Below are 26,878 nucleotides of genomic sequence, written 5' to 3' on the forward strand. Positions count from 1 at the left end.
TCACAATCCTTTTTACGGGGTGGACTTTATTCACGCATCCACAGATAGTCATTTAGACCTGAATCAGAGAATGATCACCCCTGATCCAGTTCCCCCAATGGTACTACTCTCGACTTTATGACCACTACAGATTTATATGTGTGCGAGCCACCACACACACACAGAGAGAGTCTCCGACCGGCGGGGTTTGAACTCGCAACTCAAGGGACGCGAATCCAACGCCCTACCAACCAGGCTATCCCGGCCCAAATAAATAAATAAAAAATATCATTGAAAAAATTCTATTTCAATTGCATTTTTTAAAGAAATATTTTATGAAGCACTGCTCACCTCTGAGCTAACGGCTCCTCATTATCTACGATGAAGTATTATAAATGGAAGAGAACATCAACATTTCCTGAAACGAGAACCGGCAACAATGTACGGTGCAATTAATGGATAGATTGCCCAATAATGCAAACTTTGCTTCAGAACACAATGTTATGAATAACATTTTGAAGGGTATTGAAACGTCTGGCAGAATTAGAATGCAGCTTTCTGTCGGGACGAAGTTTTAAAATCTGAAATATTCCCCTGTGAAAACTTCTGTTTTCAGTAGAAAACGGTCTCATTAAACTATCAAGAATCTCTAAATATTTCTCTGGACTCCAAAGACAACCCTTATTCTATGACTGTCATCAATCCGGTTAAATATTGAAAGTCTTGAGGACACGGACATTATATGATATAATACCTTATTTGACATCTAACAGAGTAACTTTACTAATCTATGTCATGGTCTTTGCAGAGTTCTTGATTTGTGATAGAGTTAAATCATATGCAACTTAGGCATTGAGTAGAAATTTATATCTTTAAAGAATCCAAAATGCTATTCTCAGCATTTCACTCCCACTAATTGAAAGTAAATTGTCTAGTTTTTTTTCAGCCGTCAAACAAATGAAATTCTCCAAGCTTTTTAACTCTCACTATAAACGATAATATCGGAGAAAAACGGTAGTAAATAAATTAGACAAATCCATGAATCACAGTTATATTTTCAAAGAAAATTTAAAGCAAAAAAAAAAATTAATTTAAAACAGTGGAAGAATTGTTCTTAACTTAACAAGAACGTTCAATTTATTCCGAATACTGTTTTATCATGCATGCGCCAGGAAGCCTTGATTTCACAGAAACAGAAATTGACAGAAAGATTAGTTATAAACAGAATCGTGCGTCTTAGCAACCTCGGAAAATCTGCAAGATTGGGTAAGCCATAGGAAAAATAAATACAAAGTTTCGAATAGAAAGGAAATTGCAGATATGAAATGATAAGCTGAAGAAAAGGAATTGAAGCAAAATGCATTCAACAGGATGACGGTCAAGTCTTAGCGAAGAAATCAAAATTTGCGCTTATCTTACTCTTTATCACCCCTCTGCGAGACAAAAACAGCGATATTCTCGGTTTTTTGAAACGGATATATTAAATTGATGCTGCGGATTTTAAGTGCGTCAGATAAGCGTAAATTGACTCCGGAGATATTTCAAGGTAAAAATAAATAAATAAAAACCATGGTTTTGGAGAATTCGATTAGTAAAATCTATCGAAGCATTTTTATCTGATACGACATAGGAGCAAAATCCACAAAGCAGAATCCTAATCAAAGTACTTGCGTCAATGGCAAATTCATTGAACAAAAACAATTACGTGATCATTTACACACAGATAACTCGCATTTTATTTTTATAAAAATAAATCACTGTGGCATTTTCTTATTAATTACAAAAAACAAATTTACTTTCTTACTTTCTGTGCAATATTTTCTTTCAAGTATCGAACTTATTTCTTTTAATAGGATAAGAAATTATTGTAAAGGCTGTAAAATCAATCTTCCCGCTTCATTTCTGTTGTAATGGTAAGTTTAACACACGGAAGTAATCATGGAAAACGGAATTGCATCCTGTTCTTTCTAATACTGATAAATCGTGCCTGCATTTTTCACTTTGAAAGAGCTGAAATTTTGATTAGTTTTTCATTAGATTCCATCAACATTTTTGAAACTGAGTGAAGGGGAATCAAGTAAGTAAATTTCTCTATCTCGAAAGTTCTTTTAATAATAAATTTTGCATTCTTAAAATAAATCTATATACTACTAATAAAAACGGTTATGTGTGTGTGTTTTGACATTTTACAGATCAGACCATTTGATTGGCAGCTACCAAATTTAGTACATGTATATCTTGGTAGATAGGTATATGCATATCGGAGCGATTTTTTAAAAAATTGAATTGGAATATTAATTAATTAAAAATTCAACAGAAACTTAGCATTTTTCCGAGTTAACTTCGTAGAATATTACTGTACAAAAGTGAATTTTATATCTTTTCAAAATATAATTTTCTTTTTAATGATGCCAATTTAATAATTATAGGAATTTTTGCTGAATTTTGGCAGTTTTTGAAAAAAAAAATTTTTTTGTCTAATTTCTAACAATTGATTACATTACTGCCTTGAATTTTAAACCGTCATCATTGTTTTATCAACTATCTAATAGCGTAATTTTTTTTTCCATTGTTGAAAGCCGAAGAAGAAAATTTTTACATCTGTGTAGCTTTCGTGACGGATGAAAAAAGTAGTAGGATTAGATTGAATGAATATACAATGAAATTTAGATATAGATGAATTGGACATTTAACTGCAATATGATGTTGTAGGATTGTCTCCATCACAAAGGTATATTTACAGAATAAATAGAACTAAGATAATTAAAATAATTCGTTTTTAATATAAAATTTTTTGGCTGAATCATGGACATAAAGTTGTAAATGAACAATTTAAATATATTTAAATTTAACCAATATTCTTGGCAAATCAGCTAGTCATCTGAAAGAATTAATTTTACAATAAAGTATTTTTTTATTAGGAAAGTTTTTAAATGCATTTTATTAGAAATAATGAATTAGATAATATTTTTGTCTCAAAAAAATGAAAACGTTTCAGAATGGCTGTGTTCTCTAGGAATAGAGGGTTAGCCGCTGTAGGGAGATAAGAGTGCCCGTTATTTCTGTTGCTTCTATAAATACTGTTTATTCAACTTATTACATATCAGCGACTATGGTTCTCAAAATACATTTAAAATCTTTGTAGATATTTTAATCTCTGTTATTTAATTTTTTAAATTTTTTTTACCAAATTAACTATTTTATTATCTATAAATATCATGCAAATGGTTTTATTTTATCTTTCTAAAACTTTATCTAGAAAATTTAATTTTTTATAGACTTTTAGAGACTGTCCTGTGAAATTAAAATGGAAAATTTCGATACAGAAAAAATAACGGTTTCAGACGAATTAACTTTTAAGAAGTTGCTTCCGATGAAACTTCACTATTTTCTCCTCATGAGCGGTAAGTAATATTTACTATTCCATTTCTTTGAATCGCTTTCTTTATTTTCATCTTTTAAATGGGGGTGTCAAAAAAAATGCATTCTCTTTCTTCATTGAATTATGAAGATGTGATTTAGAACATAATTATTACTGTAGAGTTTGTAAAATGCAAAATGCAATACAAGACTGTTTATTCTGAGATTGTTAATATTTGTAAAGCAAATACAAATCAGCTAATATGATTCCACTCGAGTATCACTGTGAGCCTTTTTGATTTACTAGGCGGCTTTTGAAGTGAGTTTTCTACAACCAGGATCTATCCTAGACTAACAAATAAGCACCTGCCTAGAGGCTTCAAAACTTCTGATGGCGTCAAACTGCAAGTTTTTATTTTTGAGCTCATTTTCAATCTAGCCGAACATATCTTTTGAAATTAATTTTCTACAACCAGTATGAGTCCTAGATTATCAAATAAGCTCCTGCCTAGAGGTTTCGTAATTTCTGAGGTGACAAGCAGCGAGATTTTATTTTTATAGCAATGTTTTAGAGCAGTTAAATTCATTTAATTTACCAGGTCATGTATTCGCAATCAACCAAACTAAAATATTGTTTAAATTTCAAAATATTGTTCACACTAAATAACGCATTTAATATTCGAGACTTTTTTTAAACGTTCGACGCTTTTCATGGGAAGCGTATAGGTCAACGTTTCGCCATACAATGTCCCGAAAAGTCAATGTCTCCCTCTCTAGAATTTTGCGAAATGCCGGCTTTAAAATTCACAAAAATACACTATAGCATATTGTCATAGCGGAAGTATATTGTCACAGAGCTCACAAGCTACATATTGTCATAGAATTCACAGAACTTGTTTTTTTATTGTTGCAAATCTTACAACATAGTTATCAATAACACAGATAATATTTTTTTTAAATAAAAGGGCGAATATTCACATATGATGTGTATTTTACGTACCTCGATACTTAGACAAGTGATAAGTTTTTTCGTCTTAACTTCTATTATAGATTGCCCTAATGACTCATTAAATACACAGACGGTCGAATTATTAGGAAGAAAAAACCGATAAACATTAAGAAATAAACTGATAAATAATATTTTAAAATAACGTAAGGTGTGCTGCAATTATGAAGCCTTAATTAACGAGCCGTCTTTGGTCTCTCTCTCTACAAACTTCAATCATCTGTTATTTCCAGTCTTAAGGTTCATGGTCAAAAATGTTCATTTTGACCATGAACCAAAAATGTTCATACTGATACCTTTACTTTTTCAAGAACAATTTCATATCAAAATTGTTTTTTCAGGAAGTGCTGCAATTTACCCATACATCTTTATTTATGGAAAACAGTTAAATATTACTGCTGATGTTGTTGGATATATCACATCCGCCATTTGGTGCATTACAGTTCTATCTAGACCAATAATAGGAGGTGTGACAGATCACTTCAACAAAAAGTTCAAGCTGGTTCTTATTTCCTTACTTCTTATGAGCATATTCACTGACTTAGGTCTGAGCTTTATACCAAAGTCGCAGCTGGATAGCTCTTCAAACTTCACCACCAACTCTTCAATGATTTGTTATAATAACAACTCTTACCGTGTTGAGTTAGAGATGAACAGTGCGAACTGTTGTCTTCTTTCTTGTTCATTGAATGAAGTAAATAGTTCTGACTGTGGAAATGAGAGTATTCCATCATTAGAACATTTTGAAAGTATACCATTGGAATGCAACAAGGATCTTAACACCACATGTCTCGATGGAGCTCTTAAAAATGATTGTAGCAATGTTACCGGTAGTAATATCACTAACAATGGTTCTGTTGGTCAAAATGGAATCTTACAAGTAAGTTTATTTGGAATTTTCGTCACTTTTTTTCTGGTATCTCAAACATCACTTGAATCCTTGAGTGATGCCGCTTGTGCTAAAAATCTCGGTGATGAAATGGAAGAATTTGGAAAGCAAAGAATGTGGGGAACGATCGGTTGGGCAATCTTTGCATTAGCAGCTGGAGCTTTGAATCATGCTTTCTCAAGATCAGGCAGTGGAACAAATTATGTACCTGGATTTTATTTGTCGATTGCAATTTATACCTTAGATATTTTTATGATATGGAAACTGCAACTGAAAACTCCAAAATCAGTAAAAAATATCTTCAAAAATGTTGCTTGGTTGCTGTTAAAACCTAGAATCATAATTTTTTTACTAGAAGTGATAGCTATAGGAATGATTAGAGGTGTGTACATAACGTACTCACTCTGGTTCTTGGAATCCATAGGTGCAAGTGCATTGCTGTTGGGTTCCATAACATCACTTCAATGCTTTTTGGGAGAGATTCCATTTTTCTATATTTCTGGGTGGATCATCCGAAAAATAGGACATCTGAACGTATTCACAATGTCTTTTATAGCTCATGGTTTAAGATTTCTGGCATATGCCTTTTTGGTAAATCCTTGGTGGGGTTTGCTCATAGAAGTTCTACAGGGGCCATCATTTGGAAGTTTCTATGCTGGTTTGACGTCTTACGGAAAACTTTTAGCGCCACCTGGAGCTGAGGCCACTATGCAAGGTATAGCACTGGCAGGACTGGATGGAATTGGTGAGCATGTTTTCTTGTTATTCTGTTTTACTTATGTACAAAATTTACATGATGCGTCACCTATCTGTTTGACACAATATTAAGAATACTAATTTTGTTATGTAAAGTACTGCTTTACATTTTGGTTCATCTCAAATAACTTCACTATAATTTTGAACATTAAAAGCCTTAATTTAATAAGCCTTCAATTCATTCAGATTTATGAAGAAGGGTTTAAAACATAAAGGGCATAATGTGACATGCACTATTTCTAATCCTCCCGCACTCAGAATGACGAAATGTGTTTTTTAAATTGGGGAAGGTCTAATGTACCTGAAGATTCGTACGGTCATCTTTCACGAACTCGACGGTTATAATACTTACATTTTGTATTCTTCACATAGAAGAAATTAAAAATGCATCGAATTAAAAAAAATATAGAACTATTCACAGGTGACAGAAAAGAAATTGTGATTAAAAACATTCAAAATTCATAGGAAAAATGCGAAGATCTTCACTCTACAAGTAAATAAATAATAATAATATATAGGTACGAGAATGACATGGAAAGATATATCCCACATAAACAGAGATTTCTCGACAGACAAGAAATTTGTATTTCTTTAACATTTCTAATTCTCATTTATCATTTCTGCAGGTACTTCTGTGGGCAGCTTAATCTCAGGTTACTGGGTCCAAAAAGCAGGGCTGCGTGAAACCATGTTCCAAGCAGGTTTTTGGTCTATAATCTTTGGAATGGCCAGTTGCATCCTCAATGGTTTCATCATGTGTAATCTCGTTAAATGAGCGCATTAAATACAGACGAAAAATGAAATGCTAAATTAATATTTTTTGAAAGTATCCACTACTGTATATAAAGGATCATAAATCAAACGTTCATTTGATTTTAAAAAATTCTGATTAATAAATGTATTTTCTTCAAATTTATAAATAGCTTCTTATGGAAAATATGTCCAACTCAAAAGCAGTGACTATCTATAATGCAACAAGGCTGCCATATGGCAGGAGCATACTATTTTCAGAGTTCTCAGTCTGAAAGTGTTGCAATTACAATCCATATAAATGTTATAGATTCTGATATCTGCTCAAATGTTTTATCATCTAGGATTGAAAAATGGATTCCACCCTAATCACTACTCTGGCACTATGTTTTTTACATGAGTAACATTTTATTTTGAGGTAATCATTCTCTGGCACTGTACTACCTGAGTAACATTCTATTTTGAGGTAATCATTACTCTGCCGCTACACTGCCATAGTAAAATTCTGTTGGAGAATTCCTATTTCTTTCCTATTGGAGAGTATATTACTAAAAATATACTCTCCAATGTAGCATGTTTGGAATTTTGTGTTAGTTCCATTTCAAAAATTTCATTAAAAAAAAGGCTGTTACACTTTAAAAGCCCGCTGTGTAGAGTAACCGAGTGTGTAGTAGCTACTGAGGGCAAGGGCCCCTGAGCACCCGAGGACAGAAGTCTGACTTCTAGCTCATATGAAGATGACACACACATTCGCTTGTACAGTCCCTTTTTACAGGGGCGCCTTTTCACACACCTCACAGACAGAACACAGGGTAGAGAGCAACCATGCCCGAACCAGAACTCGAACCCGGGACGCGCTATCACTAGGCCAGGTCGCTGGCAATAAAAAAAAGGCTAAAACTATTGTTCACAATTTCATTTTTTATAATTAATTCTTGAGCTTCTCAAGGTAATTTAATTTTTCGCGAGTTATTTTCCCCTTTTTTATTATCAATAAATTATATATATTTGTTTAAATTTTTCCTTTCAAATTAATGACATTTTAGTTAAATACGAAAAACAGTTTTTCAATTTTTCATCCTCTCTCCTCTTTCTCGATTTGATATCCAAAGAAATGCTGTCAAATAGTGTAGTTGCCAAACCCAACAACTGAAAGCAATAAAAGTGGCATTCAATTTTTTTTCACCGTATTTTGATACTTTAGGTGGCAATTTTGAAAATAATTAAATATCCGAAGAAAGCAACTGATTTCTTCTGTGTACAGATCAAAGAAAAAAAAATTGAAATTACCTGGAACCTATTTCTATTTTTAAGTAAACAAGAATTTTAATTCATGCATACTTTCTACTATAATATGTACGTTATATGACAATTTACAAAAATACAATCATGTGAAATCGTTAACTAAATGCTGGCTATCCGAACTGTAAAAATTATATATGTACAGGGATAAAGTTTCTGTAAGTATTCTTTTGATATTGGCAAAGAATCAACGGGAAACCTTCTGTTGTGCATGTTTCTGAAGTCATTGTAAGTAACTATATGTATTTAGTTAATGCATAAAAGTGAAAATCAAAGTTATGTTTTTGCGATAACAAAATCCAAAGGCTCTCTGAATATATTCCCGCAAACCGCAATTTTTTTCGAGCATTACTCTTTTTATTATGATTTTTTGAAATTTGCACGAATTTATGCCGCACTCGGTACATATAACAAAATGACTGATATTTAAATTGTAATGAAATGTGACAACACTTTCATCAGGGAGAAATGCGAGCAAGTGTTGGGCAGAACACTCTCGAAGGGTTTTTAACCGAAGTGCTCGTACGTAAAGAGAAGTCTTTTCTTGGGATGATCTCAAAATTCGACTGTGCAAATACTTTACATATTTACTACTTTGCACATCATGCAAATGACTTAAACTATAAAATAAATCATTTATAATAATAAAATAATTTATTTTTGTAAATTTATGACATTTTTAAAAGCAGTTAATGAAAAACGTTTGCACGGTGCAAAAGTTTAATGGGTGGACAATTCATAATATAAAATGTAAAATTGATTTTATTCTTGTCTGAATTTCTAATGCTATCACAACTACAAGTTCATGTAACATATCAGATAATCATCGTTGGTTATTCGAAGCAATCAGTAAATATCATTGTCCAATCTTAATACTACTAAATTAGAGCAGCACAATTTTCTAAAACGCTCCAATAACAACAGCCTTTATGACAAGTTCTATTTAATAAAAATTCTAAGAATTCGTTTATGTATCTACTATTCTGAAGGGATTTTAATAGAAAATGACTTCTATTTGCACACAAGAGATACATTGCAGAGAGTGAAATTGAGAGACTAGAAAAGTCTTTTTTAGAAACAAGTACAGGGTTAGGTAGAAATAAGTTACCCACTTCAGAGGGCTCTAAAATGCGTTCTATTGGTCCAAATAAGATAAAATTTGAACTACAAATTATTCAGATGATGCGCTTGACATTTATTAATTTAAAAAAATTGTACAAAAATACACCAAGAGATGGCGCAGTAACACAAATGGCATTTATTTGCATATATTTAAAATGTGAAACATAATTTGCGTTACAGCGCATGTCTATTACCATTTTTCTTTGGATAAAAAGAAGGCGAATTCTGCAGGAACATTAGTTTCTTCTCTGTTCGTCATGCCTACGTTGCAAGAAAAAGCGCTACTAGTGAAATTATTCTACCAGAATTAACAAAACTCCGTTGCAGCTCTAAAGGAATTTCGTCGTATGAAGCAGATACGAAGAACCCCAATGTCTCCAGGTGCCCTACGCAAAATGATGCAAAAATTGGAAACAACTGGGCGACTTGGCATTCTTCCAGGTTGAGGACGAAAAAAACCCCGCCTTCCAGAATCGAAAATGTTGCGACCGCGCTCGTTGAAGCCAGCAATCAGTCGCCGCATAATAGTGTGAGTTTGCCAGTTATTTCCCGTGTTCTGGATATGCCGTATTAAACTGTACGAAAAATCGAAATGTAAATTTTGCATTTTTATCCATACAAAATGAAGTCTGTGCACCTATTGCAGGGTCTGTAAAGCTTTTGCACTTCAGTTCCTTGCTCGAATGGTGGTTGACACAACTTAGCTATGGAATATTACGTGGAGTGATGAGGCCCACTTTTGCCTCAGTGGGCAAGTTAACACCCACAACTGTCGAATTTGGGCAGGGGGAAAACCTCAGGTTACCCAGGAACAACCCTTGCATCCTGAAAAAGTGACAGCATGGTGTGGTTTAACAGCTACCTTTATCAATGGACCGTATTTCTTTGCAGATATACCTTCAAATGGAATCCAAACCTGTTCCGTCACAGGACAACGGTGCCATGATATTCTGAGGGATTTTGTAATCCTAACTCTTCTACAGCGTGGATGCTTTCAAGACATCATTTCCATGCAGGATGGTACACCACCTCATATTGATCCTCGTGTAGAGCGATTGTTAATACAGCATTTCACAGAAGCACGAGTTATCAGCCGTCATTTCCCAATAGCGTGGCCTCCTCTCTCTCCGGATACCTTGCGATGTTTGCTTGTGGGGTTGTTTGAAAGGACAATATCTACCGTCAAAGGCCATCATCTCTACCAGATCTGAAGGACAACATTCGGCGCCATATTCTTAATATTCCGGCAGACTCACTCCGGTCATCTATAGAAAATATGGTTCTCTGATTAGAGCATATTGTTGAAAATGAAGAAGGACATATTCAGCAATTTTAATTTTACTTTATTTTACAATTATAAACCATATTAAATGGTTTTATGTGTATTAGAACGCCACTTAATTGTGAATTTTTGTACTATTTCTTTTTTTATTTATTGAATAAATGTAAAGCGCATCGTCTCAAGTTCAAATTTTATGTCATTCGGATCAACGGAACGCGTTTTAGAGCACTTTGAAGTGAGTAACTTATTTCTTCTTAACCCTGTAGTTGAAGCACGTTAGCGAAACTTTCATTTTTTTTAAATATTATTTCTGTTGGTTTCTATAAAGATATTAACTAATAAAAAAACGAAAGGAAGTTTCAAAAATATTAAATAAAATAATGCCCCGTCTGATAATATAAGATTAATTTACTTAATTTTATAGAATAATTTTTTAAACGAACTCAATAAAAATAAATAAATAAGATAGATGGATTCCTACAGAAAAAATTGAAAGAATGCAAATTTAACGAGAAGTCTCAATATCAAATTTCTTGCTTATAGCTTATTACATTTTTAATACACCATGCTCACGAATCTACAGATAATATATTAAAATTGTGTTTTTAGAGTCAGTGGTGTGGAAGTTCATTGACCCCTAGAAGGGGACATTTTGGCGATTAAAATACTTTATATACTTCATATAGAGAAGATAACAGAAGACATTTTCCTTGTCAAGTTCTTGTTCTTTAACATTTAAACAACTTTAGAGACTAGATTATAAGCAGAAACATATCTAATTCAAGGTTATTGAGCGGTTTCATATTTAGATAAAATGATAAACTTTCAATGAAAGCAAAAGAATTTACTATCAACTATCCTTCGTTTAATGACGACTCTGTTTTTATTGTTCGTAACAAGCATTGTATTCTAAAAGAAAGGAAAAAATAGCTCTTATTTATAAATATCTAGATAGATTTGAGGAGCACCCTTCGCCGCATAATTTTATCAGTTCCAGCAACCCACTGCAGATAAAATGAAAAGCTAAACAATACAAGCAGAATATCGCTTTTCAGCTTATAATTAAAAGAAAGCAGAATAAGGGCCTTGTTTCACTACTGAAATAGATTTAAATGTTATTTTCCAAAACCTTACATTGAACATTAAGCTTCGTTGAAAAACAGCTAGAGAAATGTAAGTTCCTGTTGACATTATTTGAGTAAGTACATTTTTTTGTTTGTTATTTTACTACTTTAAAAAAGTCCGAATCTTTTTTAAATTTCATTAAGAGAAAAATTGTTCTCAAATTTTTATTTCTTTTTATTACTAACTTTTCATCAATCAAATAGAAGCTTTTTCTCGTATTAAGATACTTCTTGCATAATTTGGGTGTCCTTAGATTCATTAAATCCTCTCCATTACCATAAAATAACATATGTATATTTTCTAAAAATGTGCATTTGATACTTTGAGTGAGCTGTCAAATCTGTTCAGTCTAATGCCCCAATAGCACACATATATTATATAATATTAAACAATATTTGCAATTTTGGATAAAATTGTTAAATATTGAATAATATAATATCATACAATATTGACCACATTTTTGTTACTTGGTGCTACTTGGGTAATGGAAACTTGCCTTCATACAACAGTTTTCTAAACAAGCATCTACTCTATTAATATTTTTGCTTTATTAAATGACACTTATAATAAATTGGTATTAACTACCTTCGGCGACTTTAACTTTGTTCTTTCATCGTATTAATAATTCTAATTCAGTCACTTGTATAATTTATGATGAGTCACATCTTAACACAAAACAAAAGAAAATAGTATTTTAAATTTTGCTTGAACAATAACAGTGGATCATTTTGACATGGAAACCTGGAGCACGCATTGGATATTAATTTATCTAAAGTAAGCATAATTTTTATAAAATACAATTTTAAAAATCTAAATACAATCATCAAATTATATTCTATGCAATCAAAAGTATTTGATAAATCTAGTTTTGTATTTTTCACAAATTCTACTAAATAAATTTCGTTTAATTTATTATCAGAATGAAATTGATTTAGAAATTTAAATTGCAAAAATGAGTCCTTTTTGAATCAAACATTATACAATCACATTTTTTGAACAACTGATCTTTAGAGTGAAAAATCATACGAAATTTCAAGTACATTCTTCAAATTCGGATTTCAACAGAGAAACAAAAAAGTATCTTTCTTTTTATTTTTTCATGTAATTGGTAGAATATGTAGTTCTTTCTGACCTTTTGAGGATTTACTATTCTGGTTTTCGCTCAATAGCAAACAGTTTAGCTTTTCTACATGCAATTCAACTTGCAAAAAAAAAAAAAAAAAAAATGCATAAGCTACATACATTTAGGATAAAAATAAATAAGATAAACATGACATATTGCGAACTTGGAAAAATAACTTGGAGCGAAATCAGGCACAAAATTTAGAATAACAAGCAAGATAAACATAACATTTTATAATTACATCAAAAAATTAAAGTTACGAGAAAAATATATTCAGAATATGAACAGAATTTAGAATAATATGACCTCTAAATTGATAAAAATGCAAATTAAAAATAAAAATAATGAATATTTCAATAATTGTAATAATAAATAACACAAGAAAAAGCAGTGAGAATAATTTAATAAAAAAAAATGAATGAAATCAAAAAGGGTAAAAAAATTATCAAATAAAGCATATTCAAAATCTAACATTTTGTTTGAAATTTAATAATTTTCAAACAAAATGTTTACTAATAATAAAAACAAGTGTGTGTATGTTTGTTGGCATTCTTCAGGACTGGTCAGTTGACCTCGAGTTTCTAGATTTGGGATGAAACTTTAGTGACTATGATTATAACCTCCAGCCATTAAAATTTTTTAATTAATTAAAAATTAATTAGAAAAATTTTGAGGAGGGTTTCCGGAAGGTATTATTCCCGAAAACATCATTGAAAAGCTCATTTTTACATCATTCAAGTTCTCTTTTAAAAAAATTGCATTTTCAATAATAACAATTTAACTATCGAGTAAACTTTCTTCCAAATTTTAGCAATTTTTTTTATAATTTTTTTTGCCTAATTATCAGCAAAAGCTTTTATTAGTGCAATGAAATTCAAACCATCTTCATTTTTTCTTTAAAAATTTCTCGTGCAATTTTCTCCCATTGTAAAAAAAAAAAAACTCAGGAATATTGTTTATTATCCGAGAAAAATGCATATTAAAAAAGAAATGAACTGGCTGTTACATTTTTTATTAATACTATGATATAATGTGAGTTGACTTATTCAGGAGAGTAAAAATAGGCGAAGGTAGTTAAAATAACAGAGTTTTAATATCTGTCACAATCTGAAGCTTAAATTCTTGAAGAGGTCAAGAATATCAAGTTGAGCAAGAGATTTAGTTGAAGTATGAGTAAGAGATTTAATTGAAAGTAAAACGAACCAGTACTTCCAACGAAACATCTGGATACGAAATATTTTTATTAAATATCGCATCGGCCAATGTAGCGGATTGGCATGAGCGAGGATAGAACCTGGGACCTTGTGGTTTGCAGTCCACTAACATGACCACGATACAAAAGCAATTGCTCGGCCAGCGTAGATGTTAACTGGCTTATAAGCTTTCACCACAGAATCATCAGTTCATATCTGTACTCAGATAAGCTGTAAACAGGTTAATATCTTGGGAAAGGCAAATCATTTTCATTTAGTCACACAACAGTTGAGTTAGGCTTTTAGAAAGTGAAAAGAAATTCTGTTAGTATAAGTTTAGCGCCGTCCTCGAAGGAAATATTAATATTGCTGATTATTTCTTTACAGAATCGCTTCGCCATCACACGCCACTGAATACATACAATGGAGGACAACTTTCCCGAAACAATGGATATCAAAGAAGCATCATATTCACAAAAATGGAAGTTTTGGAAAGATGAAAACTTCAAGAGATTGCTTCCAATAAAAGCGCATTATTTACTAATATTTGGCGGTAAGTATCTTCCTCTACAAAGTATGTTTGTACTTTGTCATTTCGTTTCTATTTCGTTTCGCTGTTTTTTAAATTTGGATCAATTCCTTTTCTTAATTTAAAATGACAGATTTTTGATTCTTATTTATTGATAACTAAAGCTGACACTGAAAGAGCGTTATGAATTATATAGAATTAAATAATCAAGAATACAGTCCCTTATTCTCTTCAAATAATTGTGCACTTGAAGAAAATGTAATTTAAACATGAGTAACCAATATTTTAAAGCGTAAACATTATTGATAAAAGTAAAATATAACTGAGCTTCACTACGAACGTCTAGAAGCACATATTATTGTTTGTCACAGGAATTCAAAACTAACATCTTTGGACACTTTTAACCGCAAAGGCAGGGAGCAGTGAATAAGTGAACACATATCTGGAAATATTTATGAGTTTTTAGTTTAGTTTAGTTATATAACACACAAGGGCTATTTTGGGACGGACCTCGTAGTTTTGAACCGCGGTCAAATGACGAGGACGACACCTGAAGAGGACGCACCCCCTCTCTCCACACCACACCAGTGGGAGAACGTTTGGTCATGACGAATTTAACGTGCAACAGACCCCCTTACACGACGATTCTTCGATGGAATCGGGTCACGAACCTGAAACCCTCCGTTTCCAAAGCTGAGACCTTACCACCAGGCCACCGCCACCCTCGAAATCTTTATGAGATCCTGACAATTGTCTCATTACATGCGCTTTCTTTTAATTCTTTTCCCCCATCCGCCATTTCGAATCAAGCAATTTCATTTTAATTTGAAAAATTATTTATTCTTCATATGGCTCGTTCATTTTTGCAAATTATTCGAGTTTGCTACTTGATATTGCTGGCGCTGATTATATATATTAGTTCACTATGTCTAATCTAATAATAAAATTGAATATGTGCATACTGCTGCTCAACAGGGCAGACCATTTAATCTATAGCTACTTAATTTAGCACATATATATTTTAGAGGTCGGGATTTTTTGAATTTTAATTAATTAAAAAATAAGCGCAATTTTGGGATCTTCCCGCGCTAACTTCCGAAAATATGATGGCAAAAAAAGTAAATTTTACACAATTTCAAAATTTAAAAAATATATATTTTTGTCATGATGCCAATTTAATTATCATGCGATTTTTTTTTCTTTTTTGAAATTTGGCAATTTTTAAATAATATATATATTTTTTTTTGTCTCATTTTAACAATAGATTACATAATCGTCCTGAAGTTCTAACTGCTTTCTTTGTTTCATCAACTATCTGATCGCGAGATTTTTTTCCATTGTTCAAATTTAAAGAAAAAGGTTTCTGTTTAATATCTTTGTAGTGTAAAAGACGTATTAAAAATGAAGTTAAAATATCGCGAACTTTTAAAGATAGATAAAGAACTGGGTATTTACTTTTTTCAAAAGTACCACGATGCTATGAAACTGTCTCTGTTAAAAAGGTTTATGTAGACGGTAAACAGAACAGAACTAAGACAATTAAAATAGCAAGTATAAATTATCGTTGCGTTTCTTGATTGCACAATTATTCATTTGATAGTGAAGATTGTGGTCTGGGTGAAATGACTTGAAGACACATGTTGTCTTTTCTGGGGTTTATTGGTAACATCAACAACAAAAGGCACATGAAAACGCCTTAGTGTAAAAAGCCTAGAGAACTACACATAAAACTCTCTCGGAGAGAGCCAAGATCCGAGAGCCGAGATAACAATAAAATTCTCTCGGGAGAGCCGAGAGCCGATATAACACTTCCCCTAGTACAGGAGTCCAGTTCGCTTCTGCTAGAAAAAAAAATATATTAAACAACAACAGGGAGACCACGTGACACGATTGGCAGCTAGTTCCGCCCAAGGAGATCACGTGGTTAACTGAATTCTTAACAGCAAGGCTTTAATTGACAAATTGATGGAACAAAGACAAAGACACTCACAAATGATAGAATTGATTGATGACAAATTGATGGAATCACGCACATGGAGTTATAAAATAGGATTTGTCTAAATAAAATAGATCTATACGCTAATCGGTTGAAGCGACTAGTTGATAAATAAACATCTCATCTTCCGTTTCTTTCATTTCATCTCTATTTTGGTAAAATCAATGCCATTTTGCGTTGAGGATTTTCGCATTTGAAAATAAGCAGTACTTCACTTTCGGTGATGTGACCTTTCGCCTCTTTGTAGATACTGTGAAAGAGAGTCTTTTCTTTGAGCTTTTAAACGTCTAGAATTATGTTTGGAAAAAAGTATTTATCAATGAATTTAAAATTTTAAATATGTCATATAAATTTACCAATTCGAAAAAATAACTATCGTCTTTAAACATGAAAACGCAAGAAAATATCCAATTAAATTTGCATAACTATTTTTTTTATTTAAGTTTATTCATGCCATATTAGGGAAGCATCATTAAAAATCAGTTGTAAATGGTAATATGTGGAAGAATACCAGCATAAATTTCAGAGTTTGAATGAAATCTGTCCATTTGAGTTTATCACCAATACGGTAACTGAAACAAGCACGTGAAGTAATTCTTCTAACAACCTTAAGTATAATATTGTCTATCTTGTCAGCTATCTTGATTCTTTACTTTGATGACAATGATGGCATTCTTGACGATTTGACAAGGTACATTAAAAGTAGAGTTCTTAGTTGATCGCACATCTATAGAATCCATATATGGACTATATTTTATTTTGATTGAAACGAACTTTTCTTGGCTATCCCAAGATGCCATGTTATTTTTTCGTTGTTGATTTTTCCCCCTTTCTATTTATTATACTGCAAAATACTTCTCGATTTTTGAGAAGCTACTTTTAATCGAAAAATACATATAAGATTAAAGAAATTTTGAGCTTTTTAATCAATTATTTATATTTATTCAGTATTTTGTGTTTTGATTTTTTTGAAGCAATGATGTTCGCCTTTTTTTCAGGAAGCTCAGCAATTTATCCATACATCTACATATACGCTAAACAACTGGGAATGACTGCAGATGTTGTAGGGTACATCACATCTGCAATGTGGTGTATAACAGTATTGTCAAGACCACTGTTGGGAGGACTGGCAGACTACTTTCAGAAGTTCAAGTTGGTGCTGATCTGCATGCTCGTCACCAGCATCGTTACAGATTTGGGTCTCAGCTTCATACCGATGCCTAAGCAAGGGAACAACTCGAATTCCACAATAAACTCTACAGTCATTTGTCATCAAAATAATTCATACTCCATTCAATATAGAACTGATGCTTGCGGGACGACTCTCTCAGACTGCACACAAAACTGCCTCCTTTCTTGTTCGTTGTGTGAAGCTAACAGTATAAACTGCATAGATGATACATCAGAAGAAGCACTTATAGGATGCTTAGAAAAATTCAGCATTAGTTGTGCAGATGATACAACGAAAAATAAATGCAAGACTGGTGTAACCGAAAATTCTACTGATAGTGATTATTCAGTAGTAAAGAATCCTCCTTTACAAATAGCTTTATTTTCCACCTTCGCCACAATTTTTTTCATATGCCAAACAACTGTCGAATCCCTGAGTGATGCTGCTTGCGGTAAGGCTCTCGAAGATAAAATGGAACTGTATGGGAGACAAAGAATGTGGGGAACAATCGGCTGGGGATTGTTCTCCCTGTTGGCTGGATCTTTGAATCATGCATTCTCGGAGTCAGACAGTGTCATAAATTATATGCCTGGATTCTACACGTCTGTAGTGTTTTATACTCTGGACGTATTTATGATTTCTAAACTGCAGCTGAAACACTCAAGATCGACGACTAATGTTTTCAAAGATGTTGGATGGCTTCTATTGAGACCAAGAATCTTATTTTTTATCTTGCAGGTGGCAGGCATTGGAATGATAAGAGGCATTTTCACCACATACTTACTTTGGTATTTGGAGAATTTAGGCGCAAGTGCATTGCTTTTGGGATCCATAACGTCAGTACAGAGTTTCTTGGGGGAAGTTCCCTTTCTCTTCATCTCCGGGTGGATTATTCGGAAGATCGGGCATTTGAACGTGTTCACAATGTCTTTTATTGCACATGGATTGCGATTCCTTGCATACGCCTTCATCGAGAATCCTTTGTGGGGACTACTCATAGAGTTTCTGCAAGGCCCATCGTATGGGAGCTTCTATGCAGCTCTCACGACTTACGTGAAACTGGTAGCGCCCAAAGGAGCTGAAGCAACTGTACAGGGAATATCTTTAGCAGCACTCGAAGGATTAGGTAATTAATTTCTTTTTTGATTTATACTTGTATCAGTAGTTAAAAAAAATGGACAAGCTACAATAAACCAAAACACATTTTATCATTTTGGCATTCGTTGCTAGTTGTAAAAAAAAGAAAACTAAAAATGCCTATGTGAAGAATACCACCTATGTGAAGAATGTCACATAAAAAATTTGATTAAAAATCCATAAACTAGAAAAATAAGAACAGTTTTCTTTATTTTCCTAACAAAATAATTTTAACAAAATAATTTCCTTCCTTCAAGCTGCGAGTTCAACTTCATACATAGTGTTTCAGGCAATCTGATCTTGAAATTAACCAATAACTATATTATTAATAGCACTTACAAACATATAGAAGTTTTGCTTCATTTTGGCTGACTGTTTCAGCATCCAAAAGTTAATAAGTACTGAAATCTTAAAGTGCGTCTCCTCCAAAAATCGAAGTTCAAGTTTCATTCCAGCCATACGCTTATTTTAGCGAGTTTATTTATTGCAAAGTTTATCATTTTATACTTATAAATAATATATGAATTAAATAATAAAATTTTAAATACACGTCATGGAAGAAACCTAAATTTGATTTTTTTAAATATATTGGAGTGTTCTCTATCGAGATTTTATCAATACCCTATATGATTCAAGTCAGGAGAATTAGACAGTAATGAAATTTGCTCAATGTGTTTGTCAAAACATTATGATCAGTCATGAAATTTGCACAATTTACAGGCCAATTTACTGTACAATTTACTGTGAAACAACTTTACTTAGAACCTGACAAGTTCACTTAAAAAAAGATATATGTTCTTAATTCTAAAGAATTTATCACCTATAGCAGCAGGTAGAAAAATTGAGTGCCTCTTATGATTCTCAAGAGCGACAGGAATAATTCTAGTTCGTATTTCAGGATTTTTTCAATCTCTGAAATACAAAATTTTAGAATTTGTGAAACATAAACTGAATTTAGTTTTAAAGTAAATATATTAGTCAAAGATATTCTATAGATTTAAGCCTTTAGAATTTAAAAATGTTCTGATGAAAAGAAAACTCCTTATTGATTGAGCATATGTTCGTTTTAGCTGTAGTTCCGTTCGTTTTGGGCTGTAGCTTTCAAGTTAAACTTGAAAGGGTTTGCCCAAACTACTTCAAAAAAAAAAAAAAAAAAAAAAAAAATGGAAATTTTTTTTTACATATTAATAGCGGCTCAGAAAAAATGTGTTCGTATCCACTCTGCAAAACAATTACGCAAATAAAATACATAAATTTATTATAGGTTAAAATAATGAGAGTATTTTGGCATATCAACTATAGAGGAGATCTTGATTTTAAATGCAAAAATCAGAACTTGGAAGGCGTTCTAAAAGCAAACTGAATTTTAAACAATTAAACACTAGTGAGAATAGTTTCCCAAAACTTTCTGGCGGGTTTATCTAATCAAAGTATCATACCGCCTGTATAAAATTATGGATTTTGATTCAAACTACAAATTCTTTTTACAGTTTTGGTGAGTAATAGTTGCGTAATACAGATTTTTGGCTTTAATCTAGCATTTCTTATGAATCTATCGAACTAAATGTATTTTGGATGCCTTTTTCTCAATTGATTGGAACCAAAATTTAACATAGAACTACAGTTACAGTTATAAGATTATATACTAAATTCCATTTATTTAAGCCATTGCGTTTCTCAATTATGTCGTTTACATGCATGTGAAAGAATTAACTGACAGACGGTCAGCTCTTTATAGATTTGCTTCAAAATTGCATAAGAATCTATATTTTGGGTGCTAAATATGTGAATTAATTTTTATCTATCCAGCTCTTTATATTCTGTAATTATCGAGTTCAATTGTATCCGTACAGGTAGCCAAACAGATTTCCCTTGAATGGATATTGTTCAATAATTAACAGAAATCTACAAGCGCATACATCATCAAATTTGATTCATCTAGCTCAAAACGTTTTGGAATGACCGTGCACGCAAGGAAAACAGATGGATTATACCAAAAATGTATTTTTTCGAACTCAGGGAAAACTGAAACGTAAAAATTCATCAATATCTCAAGTTCGAATTTTTAGACGATTCCAATACTTTCTCTACAATTTGTGTGCAAGAAAATAAAAATGTCGAAAAAAATTGAGAAATTAGGCAAATTCAGGAAATAATGTAGAGAAATTTGAATACCTTTAGATATATTTATAAGATTAAAATTTTTGACAGGCACATGAAATTCTTTGTAAATATAATATATAACAAGTATATATACTGCAGAAGAAATTGTTTAATAAACGGTATACAAGGCATTGTAACTATATCAATGATAAAAACATATAAATATATGTGCTCTGGCCCATTAGACAAAGAGCTATCAAATTTAGTACATTATACTTTTGAGAGAGAGAATATATACCTCAATTTTTTTAAAAATGTTTTCTGTTATAATTGCCAAAAATATCGAAACAGGAAATTGAATTTTGCATGATTCTAAAATTCAATAAATTGCCCTTTTAATGACATGAACATGCAAAAAACCGTTCATTTTTTTCTGTTTTAAATTGATTCTTAATGACAGTTTTAGTCTAATTAACATCAACATATTTTATTGATTATTACTCTTTTAATGACATGAATATGAAAAAAGAAAGAAAAAAAAAACGCGCATTTTTGTCTATCTTAAATTGATTCTTAATGACAGTTTTAGTCTAATTAACATCAACATATTTTATTGATTGTTACTCTTTTAATGACATGAATATGAATAACCATACATTTTTTTCTGTTTTAAATAGGTTCTTAATGACAGTTTTAGTCTATTTAACATCAACATATTTTATTGATTATTACCCTTTTAATGAAGTGAATATGAATAACCATGCATTTTTTTCTGTTTTAAATTGATTCTTAATGACAGTTTTAGTCTAATTAACATCAACATATTTTATTGATTATTACTCTTTTAATGACATAAATATGAAAAAGAAAAAAAACGCGCATTTTTTTCTATTTTAAATTGATTCTTAATGACAATTTTAGTCTAATTAACATCAACATATTTTATTGATTGTTACTCTTTTAATGACATGAATATGAATAACCATACATTTTTTTCTGTTTTAAATTGATTCTTAATGACAGTTTTAGTCTATTTAACATCAGCATATTTTATTGATTATTACCCTTTTAATGAAGTGAATATGAATAACCATGCATTTTTTTCTGTTTTAAATTGATTCTTAATGACAGTTTTAGTCTAATTAACATCAACATATTTTATTGATTATTACTCTTTTAATGACATAAATATGAATAACCATGCATTTTTTTCTGTTTAAATTAATTCTTAATGACAGTTTTAGTCTATTTAACATCAACATATTTTATTGATTGTTACCCTTTTAATGACATGAATATGAATAACCATACATTTTTTTATGTTTTAAATTAATTCTTAATGACAGTTTTAGTCTATTTAACATCAACATACAGTGGATAAAAAAAGTATTGGCAATTGCCTATAAATGATCATATTTGCTAACAAAGTATGTTTACAAATTTTATTTTAACATAGCGATTACAGAAGTAGAAAAGACAAACAAATATAACGAAATTTTCATTTAAATATTTTTTTAGTCCAAATCTACGAGAAAATCCAAAATTTACATGATAAAAAAAGTATTGGCAAAATTATGAAATTGACAAAATTATGATCGAAAACAAAATCAGTATATGTTTTGTACTTTGTATGCATACCTTCTACATCTATAACAGCTTGTAATCTATTTCTCGTAGAGGAAACTAAGGTCTTTGTTGTACTGTTGGGAATTTTGTGCCACTCTTACAAGAGTAAACGTTTGAGATCGTCTTTACTTGAAATTTTATGTTTCCTGATTTCTAGATCCAGCAGGTGCCATAAATTTTCAATTGGATTGAAAATTTTCAAACCCCACCTCAGGCAATTGAGGTGGGGTTTTTAAACTGGCGAGGAGCATTGTAGAGTAGCCATTCACCTGTGAGATTCGCTGTATGCTCGGGGTCATTGTCTTCTTGAAAAACGAATGATGTTCCCAGGCCAAGATTTTGGGCACTGATTTTTAAGTTATGGCGCAAAATGTCAATGCATGTACGTGCTGTCATAATACCATCAATAAAATACAGGTTGCCAACTCCATTAGCTGCCATACAGCCCCACACTAAGACGCTGCCTCCACCATGTTTTACAGTAGCAGTTAAATGTTGCTCTTCCAATTCAGTATTTGGCCTCCTCCACACATATCGTCGTCCATCACTGCCGAAAATGTTAAACTTTGATTCGTCGGAAAAAATAACTGTGTTCCAAAACTCTTCGGATAAATCAACGTGGGATTTTGCGAAGTCTAACTTCTTTCTCCTATTTATTTGCGAGATGAATGGTTTCTTTCTAGCTGCCCTTCCATAATAACGTCCCTCATGTAAAACATTCCGTACAGTCTGTACGCTGAAAGTCTTTTGCGAAGTGAAAGCAACATCTCTAGCTATCTGGGGTGCACTTATTTTAGGGTTTTTCTTAACCTTGTTAATAATGGCAAGTTTTTCTCTTGTAGAAAATATTGGAGGTCGTCCACTTCTAGTCTTATTTTCCGTTGATCCTGTTTATGTGAACTTTTTTACAACACTTCTGACAGTAAATAAACTTATATTCAACTGCACTCCTATAGCACGATAAGTTAAACCTTCATTTCTGAGCCTAATAATCATGTTTTTAACACTATCGTCCAACTCCTTCGATTTCAAAGTCATTTTACTGCAGTAATCGCAAAATAATGCATAGACACTTTTGGAGTAGTTTTGCAGACTTTATACCGGTAGAATTTCTTATCAGTCGAAACACGTGACTTCAATGTAATAAAATTTGCATAGCAGTTAAAACTTTGACAATATTTTTTTGACATGCAACTTTTCGATTTTGAAAGAAAAAATCGTAGAAAATGCAAATTAAAATAAAAGTTTTACTATTTTTATATATCTAAGATGTCTTGTATTTAATTACGACAGCTAAAATTGCATAACATTTTATTTATTTGTCAATATGAATAAATTAAGGCAATTGCCAATACTTTTTTTACCCACTGTATTTTATTGATTGTTACCCTTTTAATGACATGAATATGAATAACTGTACATTTTTTTCTGTTTTAAATAAATTCTTATGACAGTTTTAGACTATTTAACATAAACAAATTTTATTGTCGGCTTGAAACTTAAATTGTTTCTATTGTTGCTACATATATTTCACTCTTGATTTTTCTTCCTTTGTTAATGATGAGTATAGGAAGACACGGTTGTTTTTCTAGAGCTAAGTTGGTTTCTATCTAAACTATGGTTTTAACTAAACCAATCAGAATCATTACATTTTTACCATATTCAAATTTAGAATTAATGTTTGCAAATAAGGAACTACGAAACATTTATAAGCTGCATTCATTTTTAAACTCTTCGGCTTTACGCTTAATATAATTTGTTACATAAAAGTGCTTTGTAATCTGAAAATTGCTTTTTTCTTTTGGTATATAAAGTATCGGGAAAGTATAGGAATTTTTAAAGAATTAGAACTCCAGATTTTGATGAATATCCACGAAAAACATATTTTTGGAAAATTTCTGTCTATCTGTCCGTGACAAAAATAACTCAGAAACGATGTTTTGAGTTAGGCGGATGAAATGCGGCATACGATCATTTTTAAATCAAATCTGTGGATTTCTATCAAATTTTGAACAAACCCATTCAGATGAAGTCTATCTGTCTAACTCTTCGAATATAAGTTAATACGATAAGTACAAAACAAAGAGAGATGAAATGATGAAATTCGGTGCACTTATTTAACTCCTACAGTATAGACATCTGTCAAATTTTGAATCAAATCGAATAAGGGGTTAATGGTCTGTCAGTCTGTAGTTTCAGAAGCATGTAAATGTAATAGCTCAAAAACGAATAACTTAAATATATAAAATTTGGTATGTCATTTTGTGACGACAAATTTAGTTCTGTGTCAAATTTTTATTTCAATTGGTTTTTAAAAACGTGTTTAAAATACAAATTCGATTTTCGTATACTTATAACCGCCAAAAAACTCGCCAAGCATCACCCGACAGTTTCAATGAAGATGCTAAATTCACACCAATATTAATATTTTATAACTATTCTACGCCAATGCCATAAAATGTTGTACGGTATAATACCTTAATTAGAGATCATGCGAGAAAGTTTTGTGGAGATTACTATTGCTGCTTTATTATAAATACATGGAATTGTTATTGAATCAGAGAAATTTTCATCGAATGATTCTAGGAAATATAACTCAGATTCTGTAAAACACACAAAAGTTCAAAGCTGAATTATTCTTCTTTCTATTCTTATATTTTTAATTATAATGAAAAAAATATTGCTTCTGTTGAAGTTTAATAATTTCCGTTTCAAATTAAAGTTGGGAAAATTTAAAATGAGATAACAGAAACTTAGGAGATAAACGCAGTACAATGACCATTGCAAGGCTAAAATAGTACGAGTCAAATGCTATCACTTTTAAAACACTTTGATATGGAAGCCATTAAGAGCATTGCTTCATTGAAAATTTTAGCAACCGTTCATGCCGATGATCAAGATGGTTGAAAAGACCACTAGTATACAATATATATGTATCATAGCTCAAACAGTTTAAAAGCTGGTCTAACAGCCTAATAGTATCAGCACAAGCTATTGTACGATAATTCAACGATATTGACGGTACAATATCGTAACAATATTGCCGGTAATTTTGTGCTGGTAAGAATGTATGCTTGAATTTTATTACTGGATGATAGTGATAAAATTCATTAAAAAAAGTTTTTTTTTTTTAATAATAATAAAAAGCCTGCCTGATTTGTTATTTATTTACAGCAAGAAATTAATTAAACATAAAAAAATCCAAGATATTTTTGCTCAGTTTTTTTGTTTGCTTATGATTAACACTTGACGATCTTTCCTCCTCCAAATATGTCTCGAATCAGATCCACAGTTTAATCAATATATCCGGAATCCACGAGATAATATCACAAGATATCTCAGAGAAGGCGTCTCAAAATAAGCTTTTGGCTGATTTGTATCTTTTCTGAAAATAGAAAACTAAATGGATGAAACAATCCTACAAATATTGCATTACAATTTTATTCCTATCAGAAATTGTGCCGTGTTTTTTTCGAAAATAGTTTCTAAAATTTCTTAAAATGGATCATAAGTATTGAGTTTTAAAAGTTATTTATTTATTTCATCTTCCAGGCACGGCAGCAGGAAGCTTGTTGGGTGGCTACTGGATGCACCAGGACGGCCGCCAAGCCTTCTTCCAGGCTGGAATCCTGTCCATTGTGTTCGGGATGGCCACCTGTATCATGAATGGCCTCATCATGTGTAAACTAGTAAAGTGAGAGGGTTAAGAGGAAACAGAGGCTCTTTGAAGCAGGGTTCACACGAGGCCAACTATTGCGCGCAATAGAAGGTCACGCCTACTTCAGGAAAATCACGTGGCCGCAATGGGACAATGGCAGATAGCCATTGTCTCACTTTTTGCCATTGTCTCGTTGGGGTCATGTAATGTACCTGAGGCAGATATTAAAACTAGACTGGTGAAGAGGTTAAACCTTTAGAAAGGTGCAAAATAGGGGCCACAAAAATATAAACATATTATTGCCTAAATTTAAACAAAGGGAAAAGGAACTAAGTTAATCATTATATTTATATATATAGCTGGATGGCTGATGATATTGGTTGTATTTAATAGCAATTAAATCCCTTATATATTATTTCACATCTATGATTTTGTCAAATTATTAAATATTAAAAAAGTGTCATTCTAATTGTATTATATATGTTCCATTTATTGTGTAGATAAACTCTCAAATGAAAATCAATTCCATGACAACATATGCTATGAAAAACATAGGTGCCCAGTTCATTTTTCAACTATTAATTATTAATTAATTAATAATTAACTATTTTTTTAAACTATTCTATTCATGTTACCCGTTCATGGGGGAAAAATTAGATACAAATCAGCGCATTGCCATCGCGTTGACAAAAACTAAAAATGGAAGATTAAATTAACGCTTACAACAAAACTGAACTTAGGAAAGTGTAATTTATAGCACGTGTCTGTCTG

General features: G+C 31.7%; 2 protein-coding genes across 6 annotated transcripts; both read left to right on the plus strand.

Annotated features, from left to right (window-relative positions):
• Positions 1–1,683: 1,683 nt before the first annotated feature.
• LOC129966862 (major facilitator superfamily domain-containing protein 6-like) lies at positions 1,684–10,375 on the plus strand. 2 transcript variants are annotated; one of them, XM_056081459.1, is made up of 4 exons: positions 1,684–2,056; positions 3,258–3,383; positions 4,687–5,979; positions 10,056–10,375. In XM_056081459.1, the coding sequence occupies exons 2-4, from the start codon at positions 3,287–3,289 to the stop codon at positions 10,373–10,375; spliced, it is 1,710 nt and encodes a 569-aa protein (XP_055937434.1). In that variant the 5' UTR covers positions 1,684–2,056; positions 3,258–3,286. The 2 variants fall into 2 exon arrangements, with proteins under 2 accessions (XP_055937434.1, XP_055937435.1); XM_056081460.1 differs by having other exon boundaries at positions 6,617–10,195.
• On the plus strand, positions 5,099–26,527 carry LOC129966863 (maltose permease-like). Of its 4 annotated transcripts, none has more exons than XM_056081464.1 (4): positions 5,099–5,225; positions 14,275–14,440; positions 17,411–18,709; positions 26,002–26,527. In XM_056081464.1, the coding sequence occupies exons 2-4, from the start codon at positions 14,311–14,313 to the stop codon at positions 26,145–26,147; spliced, it is 1,575 nt and encodes a 524-aa protein (XP_055937439.1). In that variant the 5' UTR covers positions 5,099–5,225; positions 14,275–14,310; the 3' UTR covers positions 26,148–26,527. The 4 variants fall into 4 exon arrangements, with proteins under 4 accessions (XP_055937439.1, XP_055937438.1, XP_055937436.1 ...); XM_056081463.1 differs by lacking the exon at positions 5,099–5,225 and adding an exon at positions 11,480–11,619; XM_056081461.1 differs by lacking the exon at positions 5,099–5,225 and adding an exon at positions 11,505–11,644.
• The last annotated feature ends 351 nt before the right edge of the window (positions 26,528–26,878 follow it).

The sequence above is a fragment of the Argiope bruennichi genome, chromosome 4 (genome assembly GCF_947563725.1).
Source record: "Argiope bruennichi chromosome 4, qqArgBrue1.1, whole genome shotgun sequence".
In the NCBI taxonomy this organism is placed as follows: Eukaryota; Metazoa; Arthropoda; class Arachnida; order Araneae; family Araneidae; genus Argiope; species Argiope bruennichi.